The 13708-nt window shown below is 42.6% G+C and overlaps 1 protein-coding gene and 1 pseudogene across 1 annotated transcript; one reads left to right on the forward strand and one right to left on the reverse strand.

Moving 5' to 3' along the window:
- Nucleotides 1-437: 437 nt before the first annotated feature.
- On the reverse strand, nucleotides 438-5712 carry LOC125315324 (extensin-like). The gene is made up of 2 exons (XM_048279775.1): nucleotides 5632-5712; nucleotides 438-1184 (listed from the first exon to the last, which is right to left on the reverse strand). Exons 1-2 carry the CDS (start codon nucleotides 5710-5712, stop codon nucleotides 438-440), a joined length of 828 nt encoding a protein of 275 aa, XP_048135732.1.
- A 390-nt stretch (nucleotides 5713-6102) lies between these two features.
- On the forward strand, nucleotides 6103-9306 carry LOC115730238 (annotated as a pseudogene).
- The last annotated feature ends 4402 nt before the right edge of the window (nucleotides 9307-13708 follow it).

Here is a 13708-nt window from a genome sequence, read left to right on the forward strand (position 1 = left end):
AGCAATAATCCATCCCGACTTGCTATTCGATCATATGCTCGTCTCTAGCCTATCGCTCGCTCACGATCAATCATTGACAATCATTAAGTCACCCAATTTAATTCCAATTAGCCACAATCGAACTAACTTAACTAATTGGGGCCATTTAGCCTAAACAAAGGCTTTACCCTAAATCGGCCCTAATTAATTTACCTAAACACCCTAAAAATATAATTAAACTAAATTCGAACGTAATTAGCGTCTTAACCAAGGATTAGAGATCAACTCACAGTCAAATAGGTGAGGCGAGTGCGACGGCGATCCTTGTGAACCTTCGGTGCAAAAATCGAACTTGATTGGATTGTGGGCCCAAAACCTCAGATAATGAGTCTAAACTCTTCATCCACTTGGCCCACGGGCCTAATAAAAGGCCCAATCACTTGGCCCAACACCCTGGATCACGGCCCAAGTCGGTTTGGGCCACGGCCCAGCTCGTAGGCACACTGTTCAGGCCCAAATGGAGCTGCCCAGACCAAAAACAGGGGAAATTGAGGGGGATCCGGGGCTGTTTCGTGGATTGGAGGGTGGTGGTTGGCTCCGGGGTCGACGGTGGATGTCCGAGGAGGTCGGGGAAGGGTGATGGTGGTCGGTGGTGGCACTCGGTGGCCGGAGCTAGTGCCGGCAGCAGCCAACAGAAGCTGCAGCAGGCAGTTTTCGCGGGTACAGGGGAGCAGAAACAGGGGAAGCGGTTGGGGACTGTTTCGGGGCTCCGGCGGCGACGGGAGGTTGCGGGGCTGGTGGAAAAAGTTTGAGGGGGTTTTGGGGAGTGTTTGGTGGCCGGAGGTGGCTGGAGAAGGCTGCGGAACAGCAGCGGCAGCAGCTCCAGGCGGTGCAGGGCAGAACAGCGAAAAACAGAGTAGGCACTGACAGAACCGGCTGTTCGTGGCTGTTCCGGCGAGGCACGGCTGCGACTCGACCTGGTGGTGGCTGGACGGCGTCGGAGGAAGTCTGTGGAGGTCGGGGAAAGGCGGAGCTGGGCTGAGGAAGGCCGAACAGGACAGAGAAGCAGAAACAGCAGCAGCCCGGCGGAAAACAGAGCAAGCTGCTGGGGCTTTTTCCAGCCGATTTTCCGGCGACTCCGGCGGCGCAACGGTGGCCCGGTGGTGTCGGTGGTATTCTGTGGTAGTTGTAGTATGTGGTGGTAGCTTCGGACAGTAGGGGTTGTGACCAGAAAATGAAGAAAGAAGGAGAAGAAAAGATGATGGTGAAGTCGGTTAAGGGGCCAACGTGTGTGTGAGAGAGAGAGAGAGAGAGAGAGAGAGAGAGAATTATGGAGATTTTTGACCAAGGGCTGAAGTGATAAGGTGGGGCCCACTAATTTATAGTCTTGTCCACTAGTTCATAAAGCCCTAGGGGTAGTTTTGTAATTTCACACTTTGGCCGGGGGTATTTTGGTAATTTCACACCCTAGGTAATTCGGGCGCCCGGAAACCCGACGGAGGGTTATTTAATCCGAACTCAAGTCAATTTAGCCCGAACGAGGATTAATATAAAATTTTCTAATTCTAGGATGCCACTACTCATTTAATCGGAATTTATTCCAATTTGAGTAACAATCCCGGAAATTTACAACTTCCGATTTCTAATTTCTTAATATCCAATCTTGGGCGTCAAATTAAATTTTCTAGTCGTTCCATAGACTAGATTTTACTATTACGGTCGCCCAATTTTCAAGGCGTTACGGCTATGGGCGATGGAGTTCCAAGCCACGAAGCTCGCCGAGGTCGTGGCCACTCAGCATGATGATCGAGCAGAGAAAGCAAGCGGACAGAGCTCTGTTTTTGTTTACTATCCTCTAGTGGGATGGCCGGAGCGTCAATCAAGCTTGTGAGCTTTTAGGTGAATAGTGCCATATGGCTCGGCCGTCGTCGTCCCTCTCTCTCCTCCCTTGCTTGTCCCCATCTCTGTTTGCTCGCGTGCTCTGCTCCGTCATCATGTGATCGGGGTGACCATGGCAATCGCGAGCAAGCGGCATGAGCTCTGTTTCGTGCTCACTACGATCGGGAGCTTGGAGCATGTGTGGCCCGCTAGAACCTTAGAGCTTGAGCGGGCATGGCCACTCTCTCTCTCTCTCTCTCATGCTTGTTTGTTTCGTTGAAAGTGAGACATTGTCTGACAATATTTTCGAGAGAATGGAAAATGACAAATTTTTCATTGTTTGGCTAAAACTTAAAAATGAATTAGTAAAATATTTTTCACCCTTTGGTATTGAAAATCTAATTTTATTTTCTAGGGGAAATTTATCAAAAATTTTGAATTATTTATTACTTTCTTCTCTATTTTCCTTTTTCCCTTTTCCTTGGTTGGTCGCTGGCCACGACGGTAGCTTGCCGGAAGAAAGGGACAAGCATGCCCAAGGCCGGCGACCTCATCCCTCATCCGTTGGCTCGTAAGCTGCAATTGCTCTTCGTGTTCGATCATACTATTTTTGGTGTCGCTCTCTCTCATCACAACTCGGTTGCGAATCTCGAGCTTCGTCACGAGCTCACGGCTTCCAAATTTGAATTCTTGGAGGTTTTTTCCTTCCGCTTTACAAACTTGGAGCTAAAAGCTTATGAATTCGTCCTAATTTGAGCGGAATCGGTGGGTCGTCGAGGCGGATTTGAGTACGAGAACGTGATTTTGGCTTTTGCAGTCGAATTATAAAATTTGAGCTGGAGATTGATGGGACAAGGCGGGGCTGCGAAGTCTTCTTCGAAGAGGCAGCAATCGGATGCGGCAATAGGGGCCAGGGGAGAGTAACATGGGGAAGAGAAGGGGAGTGGGAATATTTTCCTCTTTGAATGTGTTTTTTCATTGATTGAAAATGTTTTTCTTGACTACTTTATTTTTGTGAATTCAACGCGGAAAGTTCAAAAAATATTTTCCTAAAAGTTATTTTTTGTATATATAAATGGACCTAGTTTTGTATTTTTTCAATTCTTTTTCTCTTTGTTTGACCCAAAAAAATTCTTTTTCTCCTTTTCTCTCTTAGTTCTTGTTTCCCTTACAATTTATGTTGTCTGATGTGGCAATGCCATCACCTTGAATAACTAATGGCGACTTGGACGACCGCGATAGATTTGAGAATCAAGTGAAAGTTGAGGATATATTTCGCGACAAAAAAAAAAAAAGAGATAGATTTGAGATTAGAACTGAAGTTTTGAATTTTTTTAGGAATGAAGCCCGATCGAGGGTGTGGCATGTAATCTGATAAGATGACTCTACATGACATTGGGCATGTAACGATTTTCTCTAGAGAATTCTTGATTTATGGAAATAGAGTAATGGAGGCTATATTTGATTAAACAATAAGTTCATATGCCTCCTTACCGCGGACTGGATTGATGTTTGGAATTTTCTATTGGGAGTAACCAATTTGTGCCTTTTCAGGAAATAAATAATATATGGTTTTATCTGCTCAAAGAGATAAATGCTACAATCTTATGCTTGGTACCGAAAACTCCAAATGCTTTGAATATGCATGACTTCCGGCCTATTGCGTGTTGCAACACCATATACAAATGCATCACCAAGATTCTAGCCAACCGGATAGCGACTATATTGCCGTCCATTATTTCCCCATCGCAAACGGCGTTTGTTCAAGGTAGAAGAATCAGCGACAATATTATGTTGGCGCAAGAGTTATTTGCGGGCTTTCACCATACCCCATACCTTCCCAAATGTGCTATCAAGGTGGATTTCCGCAAAGCCTATGACACGGTGGATTGGGCCTTTCTCGAGATGGTTCTTCAAGCTTTTCGGTTCCCGGACTTTCTAATCAAACTCATCATGGAATGTGTTTCCACGCCAAAGTTCTCGGTCGCCATCAATGGAGAGCCTCATGGATTTTTCTCAAGCAACCGAGGTATTCGCCAAGGAGACCCTTTATCTCCTTATCTATTCACCTTGATCATGGAAGTTCTCTCGGGCATCATTCATGCCAAGACTACCCTACCGGGATTCAAGTATTATTGGCGTTGTAAATCTTCTAGGGTATCACACCTATTCTTCGCCGATGATGTACTCTTATTAGCTGAAGGAAACCTCGACACCATCGGATTATTGAAGGAAGGACTTCAGCTCTTTTCCGGTTGGTCGGGTCTGCAGCCGAATCACTTGAAGAGTGAAATCTACATTTCGGGAGGCACTAGTACCCTTCGGGAACAGATCCAGCAGTGCCTTCACTTCCAAGAAGGTAAACTACCGTTTCGATACCTAGGAGTCCCGGTTATCTCTTCAAGGATCGCAAAAACTGATTGTGTTGCACTAGTAAATGCTGTCACGTCTAGAGTGCGGACTTGGACCCAAAGATATTTGTCCTACGCCGGGCGGTTGCAATTGGTAAAATCAGTCTTGCACTCTATACATGTATATTGGGCCTCGGTTTTCACCCTTCCAAAGTCAATCCCGCATGGGATTGAGACCATCCTCAGACAATTCTTGTGGAAGGGCCCGGACTTAGGGGTTGGAGGGGCTAAGGTATCCTGGAGAGATGTTTGCTTTCCCAAGGATGAGGGGGGCTTGGGCATTCGTAGATTACTGGATTGCAACACATCGCTCACTCTCAAGCACATCCGGATCCTTTTCATCGACAAAGAATCGTTATGGTGCAAATGGATACATTCCACATTCCTCAAGAATTCCAATTTTTGGATAACCACCAGACCTACCATATGTTCGTGGGCTTGGAAGAAAATCCTAGATCTCCGGTCGGATTTCTACTTGCAATTCAGATGGAGAATAGGTAATGGTCATTCCACATCCTTTTGGTTTGATCATTGGCACAGCAATGGACCGCTTTACAAACACTTCACGGCTAGTGACATTTACCGCTCTAGAATACCCCGCGAGGTGACGGTCCGGGATTTCTACCGCGTGGAGTGGTCTCCCTCTACTACCTTGGACGGCATTCTTCATTGGTTGGGGCCTTCACCTACCTTTGTAGAGGATAAAGAGGATAAAATTTCCTGGACACCCCACTCATCCGGGGATTTTACAGTTTCCTCCGCATGGGACTTCCTTCGAATCCAAGGACATCACGCCCATTGGCACTCCTTTATATGGGACAAAGCATTTGCGCCAAGACATGCCTTTCTAATGTGGCTTGCTTCCCACAATCAACTACCTACTCGGGTATTATTACTCCAATACCGTAGGATTGACAGGGGTGCATGTGCTTTTTGTCGATGCAGACCGGACTACGTGAACCATCTTTACTTTGCTTGCCCCATTACTCACGCCCTTGCGGCGGAATGGGCATCCGGGTGTAACTTGACGTGGTGCAACATGCCATGGCTGGATCACATTCGGTGGGCTAAACTGCAGATAGGTACTCGATCCTTTTGGCATCGCATTGCTAGGTTTTCTTTTGGAGCCTTATGCCATATCATCCGGACAGAGCGCAATAACATTATTTTCCGTAATAAACCACTCTTTACTCCGGCTATCATGCTGCATCTCAACAGAATGATCAGAGACAAAGCTGTATCTATTGCCCCTATTCGTGCAGCCCTTGCAATAGAAGTCTACAGATAAATTGGGGTTTATCTACCACCATTTTTGAAGATCGCTGAGATTCTCCACGGACCGGTCATAGCCAATTGACGCTACCATCATATCTTCCTGCTGGTCGTCTCCACCTTCCACTATTGGTGGCTCTTTTCTGCTGATGCTCGACACATCGTTCACCATCGCATCACGTTCCTAGGTGTCTTGAGCTCTTTTGTACCTAAGCACTTTGTTCCTTTATTCCGTGGTTTCTCCTTTGTTTGGGCTACATGTTTAGCCTTCTCCTTTCTTATTTTTGTTGTTTGCTTTAGGCTAATGCGGCCTTCTTGTTCATATGTATTTTGCAACCGGTTCACCCTTGAACCATCTCTCGCACTCATGGTGTCACCCATGGTTCTTGGTTTTTTGTGTCCGGGTTTCTCTCTTGTACCTAGCCCTTTGAAAAGTCCAATACACACTTACCTTACCAAAAAAAAAAAAATAATATATGGTTTTATCATTTGGCGAGAATAACATTATCAATCTCCGTAAGGAACAAAGGCAAATCGCACAAACAACCACCAACCACCTCCGCCTCCTCCTCCTCCTCCTTCAGTGACCCCCGTGACACTACCGTACATGGCTTGCGGTAGCCGTCGGCCGAGAGAAAATGGAGGTGCCGAGCTAGATGTCGCGACTGGACCTCGTCTTGAGAGTCCTCACTTCTTCAAGATCATTCTCTCCGACACCCTTCAATCTGGGAAGCTCGTAAGTCCCACATTTCCAAACAGTCTGTTTCTTATGATTCAGCTCCAATGTCTCGAGAGTTTCTGTCTTGGTTTAGAACCTTCGCCCTCGTGCTGTGTACATACAATCTGGAGATCTTTCTATGAATTTGGCTTTGTATCAACCTCTTGATTCTTGCGAAAAGAAGGAAAGAACAAAAACCCTGAAGAAAAAATGTTCAATTTTGAATTATTCTAGATGAAAAATGAGTTCTTTAACTTGGAATTGAGGATTGGTTGACTAAGGATAGTGTGGAGAAAGGTGTTGGGTCTCTCTAGCCTTACACTCGTTAAATGAAGCAACTATAACTAGAATTCAATCCTTAGTTGCCCGGTGAAACCGTGCTTGTGTGCAAACTGATCTTTCATCGCCGTGTTGCAGAACTTAAAATTTGCTCGGTGCTCTACCTTTTCTCCCTTGCACTTTCGATCTAATTTTGATGAATTCGAGTCCCGGACCTATAACTTTTGAGTTTTCCTTAATAGGGAATTCCGAAAAAATTCTTAGGGAGATATGGAAAGGATCTCTCAAGCTTGGTGCTACTCAAGGTTCCGGGCAGCTCGACTTGGAGAATTGGAGTAGAAAAGCCTAACGACGGCACGGTTTGGTTGTGGAAAGGGTGGCGAGAATTTATGCAGCATTACTCCGTTGGTCATGGTTACCTCATAGTTTTCAAATATGAAGGAAACTCCAGTTTTCACGTGATGATATTTGATAGGAGTGCTTCGGAGATTGATTATTCGACGAGCGGCACATCGAACCTCAGGAGTGGATTTATCTCTCCGAAGAAGGAGGTTGTGGTAGAACTTGAAGATTCGGAGGATTGCACTCCTCGTTAAAAAGTGAGGGTGGCCCCTCATTCACCATGTTCTCAGTCGAGTCCAAGCTGCTCATCACAAGATCTCGAAGGTGTGTCTTGTCATTTTATGAGTCTTGTTTCTTCTTACAGAGCTCTCTCCTTTGTTAGTTCTTTTTCAAGTACTTGAGAACTTTTTGATAAGCTTGTTTATGTTGACTGATAACTTTATGATTTCCATCGTGCTTATTGTGGTTAAGTAGTTACAACTTCTAAGGTGAAGAGAAGCGAATTTTTCGTTTGGTCAGCTTATCTAGATCTTGATTTCCATGACGATATTTTCTCCATTCTGCGTTAAATATGTTCATGGTAGTAAATCAATCAATGAAAAGTTCAAACTGGCATCATAGAAATATTTCTTTTTTTCAAAGAACAGAAGGGATCGGACATTCTAGATGCAGAGTGAGCCATCCTGAGCGGAATTATGGTGGCCTGACAAGTTCGCGTCCTCTTCCTAGTTTTGAATTTGCCAGCGAATTTGACTCAGAGTATCCTCTTTTCAAGGTGGTGATCCGGCCATCTTATATTGGACATGGTACACTGGTAAGATCGAGAGCTTAATTCACTACTATTTTGGCTTTTTTCCTAAGCTGATTGGATTTCTGTAGGAAACTACTTAGCGTTTTCCTTGGGTCTGTTATATCCCATTTGTTTAAAAAAGGCAAAGATCCTCTACCGCTCATGCTAATGCTAAGATCAGAGACTTCGACATTTTGACTATTTTCCTGTTAAAGACTGTTCATGGAGTCGCTAAAACTACCATATCGGCCTACATTTTGCTTGCTTTCTTGAATAAGGGAATGCTTCCCCAGTCCTTCTTATAAAGCACGGGTTATTCAAATGTGTGTGGGCAGAATGTTCCTTGTGGTTTCATCAGACAGCACATCCGGAAAATGAAGGAACTCGCAACGCTTACGCATTCAGACAGAACATGGCCGGTGAAGCTTAGGAGCTATCCAAATGCAGCGGCATTCTCTTCTGGTTGGATGGCATTTGTGAGAGGAACTCGCTTGCGTGTAGGAAATGTCTGCGTGTTCGAGCTAATTGATAGAGATGACATTGTATTCAGAGTCTACGTTATCAGCAGTGCAGGTAGAAACTTGATTTACATTGTGCGAAGTGGAACTTTAGGCTGGTTATGGCATGACACAAATTCTATGCTAAAGATCTTCATAGTTGGTTAAAGAAATATTCACGGCAATAATGTCTCTTAAAGTTCTCATTTTGTCGCCAGACAGGAACAAATGGTCTAGATGCAGAATGAACCATTCTGAGCCGGTATTTCGTGGTCCTACTCTTCCGAGGCCTCTCAGGACTACTGAGTTAGCCAGCGAATTTGATTTGGAGCATCCCTTCTTCAAAATGGTGATACGACGGTCTCATTTTAGGACATTGGTATAATCTCGAGCCTAATCCATCACTGCCATATCTCAAGTTTGATTACGATCTCTATCTAATCTTTCCTCAGTGTTTTCCTTGGTTGATTTGGTTTGTATGGGGAACCATATGACAATAGTTAGTTTCCTTGGAGTAAGCGCGGGGCATTCCAGTGGTGGAGTAATGCGGAATCAGGAAAAAAGGAAGAAAAAACAGAAGTAAAGGCTGTAATAATGTCGGGACTATCCATTCACTTGGATATCCTCGACAAGCTGCTCCATCACTTTCCGCATCAAAGGATGGACAGTCACTTGAATTGAGTACTAACCTAAAATGGCAATTAATGTTCTGTAATTTGTTTGAAAATGCTTTACATTGCGGGTTAAGATCGATGGCTTTCATGAGCCTCTTAAGACTATTGGCTAAAGCTCCTGAAACTCGCGAATATATTGTCCTTCGTTCAGCATACATAGCATACGCTGGTTATTCAAACGTTTACTCATGTGCAGCGTGTTCCCGGCAAATTCGTCCGGCAACATATTGAAGAAAACAAGAAAACGGCAACTCTTACGTATTCAGACAGATCGTGGGCAGTGAATCTCTCAAGATATAAGTGGGACGCCCGCTTGTTGTTCTCTGCTGGGTGGCCTGCGTTTGCAAGAGAAGCTCATTTGCGTGTAGGAAATGCCTGCGTTTTTTAGCTTTTTGACAGGGATGATGTTGTGTTCAAAGTCTCCATCTTAAATAATGGTGACGAGCGCGAGATTCACCTCAATTGAGGCGATCGTGGGTCTGTGTTACTCTAGGCGGTGTTCGCAGCATCGATGTGAATCCAGGATTCCTAATAATGCCTCCTTTATTCAGCAGTGGCGAATCAATAAAAAGATAACTCTTTTCTGTTCATGATTTCGTGCTAGCTTCGATTCTATACTTCCATTTTGGCAAGAGTTTCGCAGATTTGGCGCGTCTTTAAGGGTTCTGGTTGCTCGACTCACCTGAAGTGTTCATATGGATTCTCCTAACATCTCATTGTTATGTCTTACGTGCCAAAGCTTTTTGTAAGAATAAAACAGTACACGGAAAGCAGTCCATTCGTTTGGTTTTTGCATTCCTCGCCTTTTGGCCTATCAACATTATGTTTTGTTTATATTGTTTTATGGCCAATTGAAAACAAAATTGAAAGAACATTTATAGAAATTTGCATGGGCAAGGCTTGATTGTACAGTGTTCCAATTAAGGTTATACATGAATGAACCGATTGAGAAATCAATGCTGTGAACTTAAGAACTGATTTTTAGATGTTAGACACTCTTTATCTCTATACAAACGTAGGATCGCGACCATAATGGGTGAGTCCTAACCATATAGTTGGCAAGATCTCTAATCGCTATCAATTATTTCGTCTACTGAATGAATTAGGCGACCCTTTTGTATGTTAATTGATTGTTTCAAGACAACTCTAATTAGGGGTAACTGGTTCCCAATCAAGTCCGATCTGATCCAATTCCGGATGGTCTAATCATTGGACCGGTCGTTTTTTTTTTTTTTTGTAATTAGTTGCTAAATTTTCCTCGCTAACTTCATATTCATCGAACAACCTTTCGTTAATTATATTGCATTGTCGCTAAGCTTGAAAGTTATACTAACCATCTTAGATTAGGTTTGGGTTTATATTTAGGAAAATTTTTTAAAGAAAAAATATTATTCAGATCGGTCCAATTCCCCCATGAAACCGAGAACCGGACCCAATTTTATGAAATCGGGAATCGGATTGAGGTCTCCGGGAACCAAACCAAACAGACTAATCCGATCCAGTCCCGACGGTTCTCGATTCGACCAGTTCATTATGCTTGGTCCTAACTCTAATTAAAGTTATCTAACGAGCTTAATATCATCAACCAGTAAATTTTTAATTTCCAACCCTGGGGCTATCAAGCAGGTTGACAAGTCAAAAGTTTGGATATGACGTGTTCTTGATTTTTTTTGTTTTATTGTTTGAATCACCATCAGGGTATGTGGTTTCTTAAGGAATGTTTTTTATGTTGATTTTGTACCATTTAGGCACTGGTCCGGGCCGTACTGGGCCCAAACTGAACCGGCCCATCTGCCATCCCTACTTTGCTGGTTACGTCCTTAGTTTAGTCCATTTCGACGTCTGGATATGATTTGGCCGGAACAAATAGACCTAATCGCCGGAACTCATCCACGAAACATGATCTGGCCGGAACAAATACACTTACTTGGTGCTTTATCAATCTCAGCCGTGATTAATGATTGGTATGGGAGTTCTAAATGTGTGATTATTACTGAATCTGGTGATCGGCCGTCGAAATTTTATGGTGGCATATCTGTTCTTGAAGAATGAGAATGTGCTTCTAGTTGCGGAATATGTTTTGTTATTTGCTTTCCGGTATTTGCCTTTTACTGTAGTTATTTGGGAGCTTGAAAGCATTATACCTCTCGAGTATTATCCCGATTAATGAATGGAATCTTTCTTTCGACAAAAAAGAAAAGTCACCACAGTCGTCAAATAAAATTGGAAAGACCACATTAAATTTTGATCACAATATAATTTAGTTCATCCTCACACATGAGTTAATTCGGAAAAAAGTGTACAAAAGGTCTTAAACCTTTTGCATTGGATGTTAATCGTCCGAAACTTTTCAATTGTACCAATTTAATCATAAATCTTTTACATTTGTGCCTATTTAGTCTATTCGACTAATTTTGGTCGGAGATATGGACGTCTTCCATCCTACATGGCGTGACCGGAGCTGACATAGATACCTTTTGGTAAATTTTTGAATTATTTTTTTCTTTTTTTTTTTTTTTTTTGGGTTGAGGGCCCAAATGCCCTCATCGATTGTCTCGCGAGGACCAACAAGCCCTTGCCAGCACCAACATGCCCTTGCCAGCCGTTAACGATAATTAAACAAATTACGTTGTTAAAAAATTTATTAAAAAATATTCACATCAGTGCCGGTCATGCCACATAGATGGACAACGTCCATGTCAGAATCACAACATCCTTTGAACAGCACTATTCAGCGGTTCGGTTTGAGACGAGTTATTGTCTCGGACTTGTAGCTTTAATTTCTTTATGATAGAAATTAATTCCAAAAAGTCTATTGAGAAAACGTGGAAAGTATATCTCAACTCAATGCTTCTCATTCGAGGCAATTTTGGAAACGCCACCCCACCCCCCCTCAAAAAAAAAAAAAGGTTCAAGGCAATTCGACCTGAACTATAGAACTAGCAATGTGTAATAATTGTTGGGGCTAGCGGTATCACTTAGAGGGGGGTGAATAGGTGATTTCAAAGAGCTTTAAAAATTAATGCAGAAATTTAAACAAATAAGCTCAAAGTTTAGTTTAGAGTTTGAGCGAGGGCAAGATCTAAGATATCCTCAGAAGCAATGGCATGGACAATTCAACTATCAAATGAAATGACAAGCAGTTTAAGGGATAGAGAATGTATGCATAAGTTTATAGTGATTCGGCTTTATTCAAGCCTACATCCACTTTGTCACGTTGACAGCCAATCGGCTAGATTCCACTAGTGAATAGCTCAAAGGTTACAACTCCGTGATGATTATCAAGTCAATAGACTTTTCGTCTATCACTCACACACTTGAATGAAATCATGCAAGTATTATAGTGTTTGGATCAAGAATATATGAAGGATGTAAAGCTCTCTTGAACTTTGAAATTTAAGGTTCTGAACTCTCGTGCTCTCTTCAACCTTGAGATATCCCTTTATACTCTTTCACCTTCAAACTAGCCATTGCAAAGTCTCCAAAGGATAACTCTCCAAACTTTCCGTTTAGACAAGATTGTATACAAAGCATTTCGTAGCTGTAGAGAATATCAAAAGAAAGAGTATCCCATTTGATTAGATCGCCCATATAATCATGATTAGGGTTTCTCAAGATGGAGTTATTCACATGGTAAGCCATCCTCCTCTTCCGTAATCCAAGCCCTTGAATGATCTTCATGATTGATAATCTTCAAGAACGAATCCAGCTTAATTTGCTAGCTATTGTGATAATAAAACATCTTAATTATATCATCTTGAATGTATCTCATAATAGTCTGATCGTTGCATATGAAATAGTCCCTCAGAGCTTGACATTTGCGACAACGTCTGAGCTCGTCTTGCATTGACGTCCGAGCTCGTACAAACTTCAGACGCAATATGCAGTGCTTTACTTGAGTTTCCATCTTTTGGTCCCTCCCAACGTATTAGCAATCATGGCTCTACCTCACTGTTCACCTATCCTAGGTCCTTCTAAACTTTATTGAACTTTCTTTTCTAGGCTTGTTCACATTATACTTAGGTACCTCCAGCTTGGAGACACCTCTACACCCAATACCTTGTTCACCATTGATAGAGAACTCACAACCTTCAAACGTTCTGGTAAGACAACATATGCATAACAGCTTGTCCATCTTTTACCTAGTTCTACTCAATCAATAAATTCATCAGTAGCCTTTGATTATTTTATCATCTTCAAAATATTATAAGGGATTTTTCCTGACAATAATAATATCATTTCGTCGTTGAAACAGGAGTTCATGGAACCTTGCTCTATTGTTTATATTCACCTCATAGTTTTTGAATATACAGAGGATTCCCTTTTCGCCCAATATTATTCAACTAGAATGCTTCGAAGATATTATGACGGGGTATCAATTATCATTGTCCAAAAACGCAATCACTAATTCAAACTAAGCATGCAATTCAGTTAAATGGTGTACATTCCAAAGGCCACTCAATATGTGCATGAATTCAATTGTACATCGACATGGCGCTAGCGTTTTCTTAGATCCGCCTTAATTGACATGTGGCTGCAAAGTTACGGCACCCCATCATTTAATTTCAGTCTCCTGCAAGGACATTTTAGTATATCAATGAATAGCAATATGGAATAGCAATATGAAAAAAAAAAAAAGTAATCAAAATATTACGAAAATAAAAGTCTGGTAACAATCCATAGGGAGGAGTTGCAAGTAAAGAAAGTTTCGGTCATGGATCAAGTTAGGCCCAGTCGTGAACAAGGTCGCATGCATGCCAACAGCGGACCGCCGCGTGTTTCGATCACGTAGGAGGCCCCATCCGGTCACGAATCAAGCTTTGTCTAGTTGTGGCTTGATTCATTCTTTCCCTTTTTCAATTACATAA

The sequence above is a fragment of the Rhodamnia argentea genome, chromosome 5 (assembly GCF_020921035.1).
Source record: "Rhodamnia argentea isolate NSW1041297 chromosome 5, ASM2092103v1, whole genome shotgun sequence".
NCBI classification, from domain to species: Eukaryota; Viridiplantae; Streptophyta; class Magnoliopsida; order Myrtales; family Myrtaceae; genus Rhodamnia; species Rhodamnia argentea.

Coding starts and splice junctions, on each gene's coding strand:
- LOC125315324 (XM_048279775.1), bottom strand. CDS start 5,712: ATGGTGAACGATGTGTCGAGCATCAGCAGAAAAGAGCCACCAATAGTG. Junction 1,185..5,631: donor ACCAGCAGGAAGATATGATG/GTAGCGTCAATT, acceptor TACTGTCCGAAG/CTACCACCACATACTACAAC.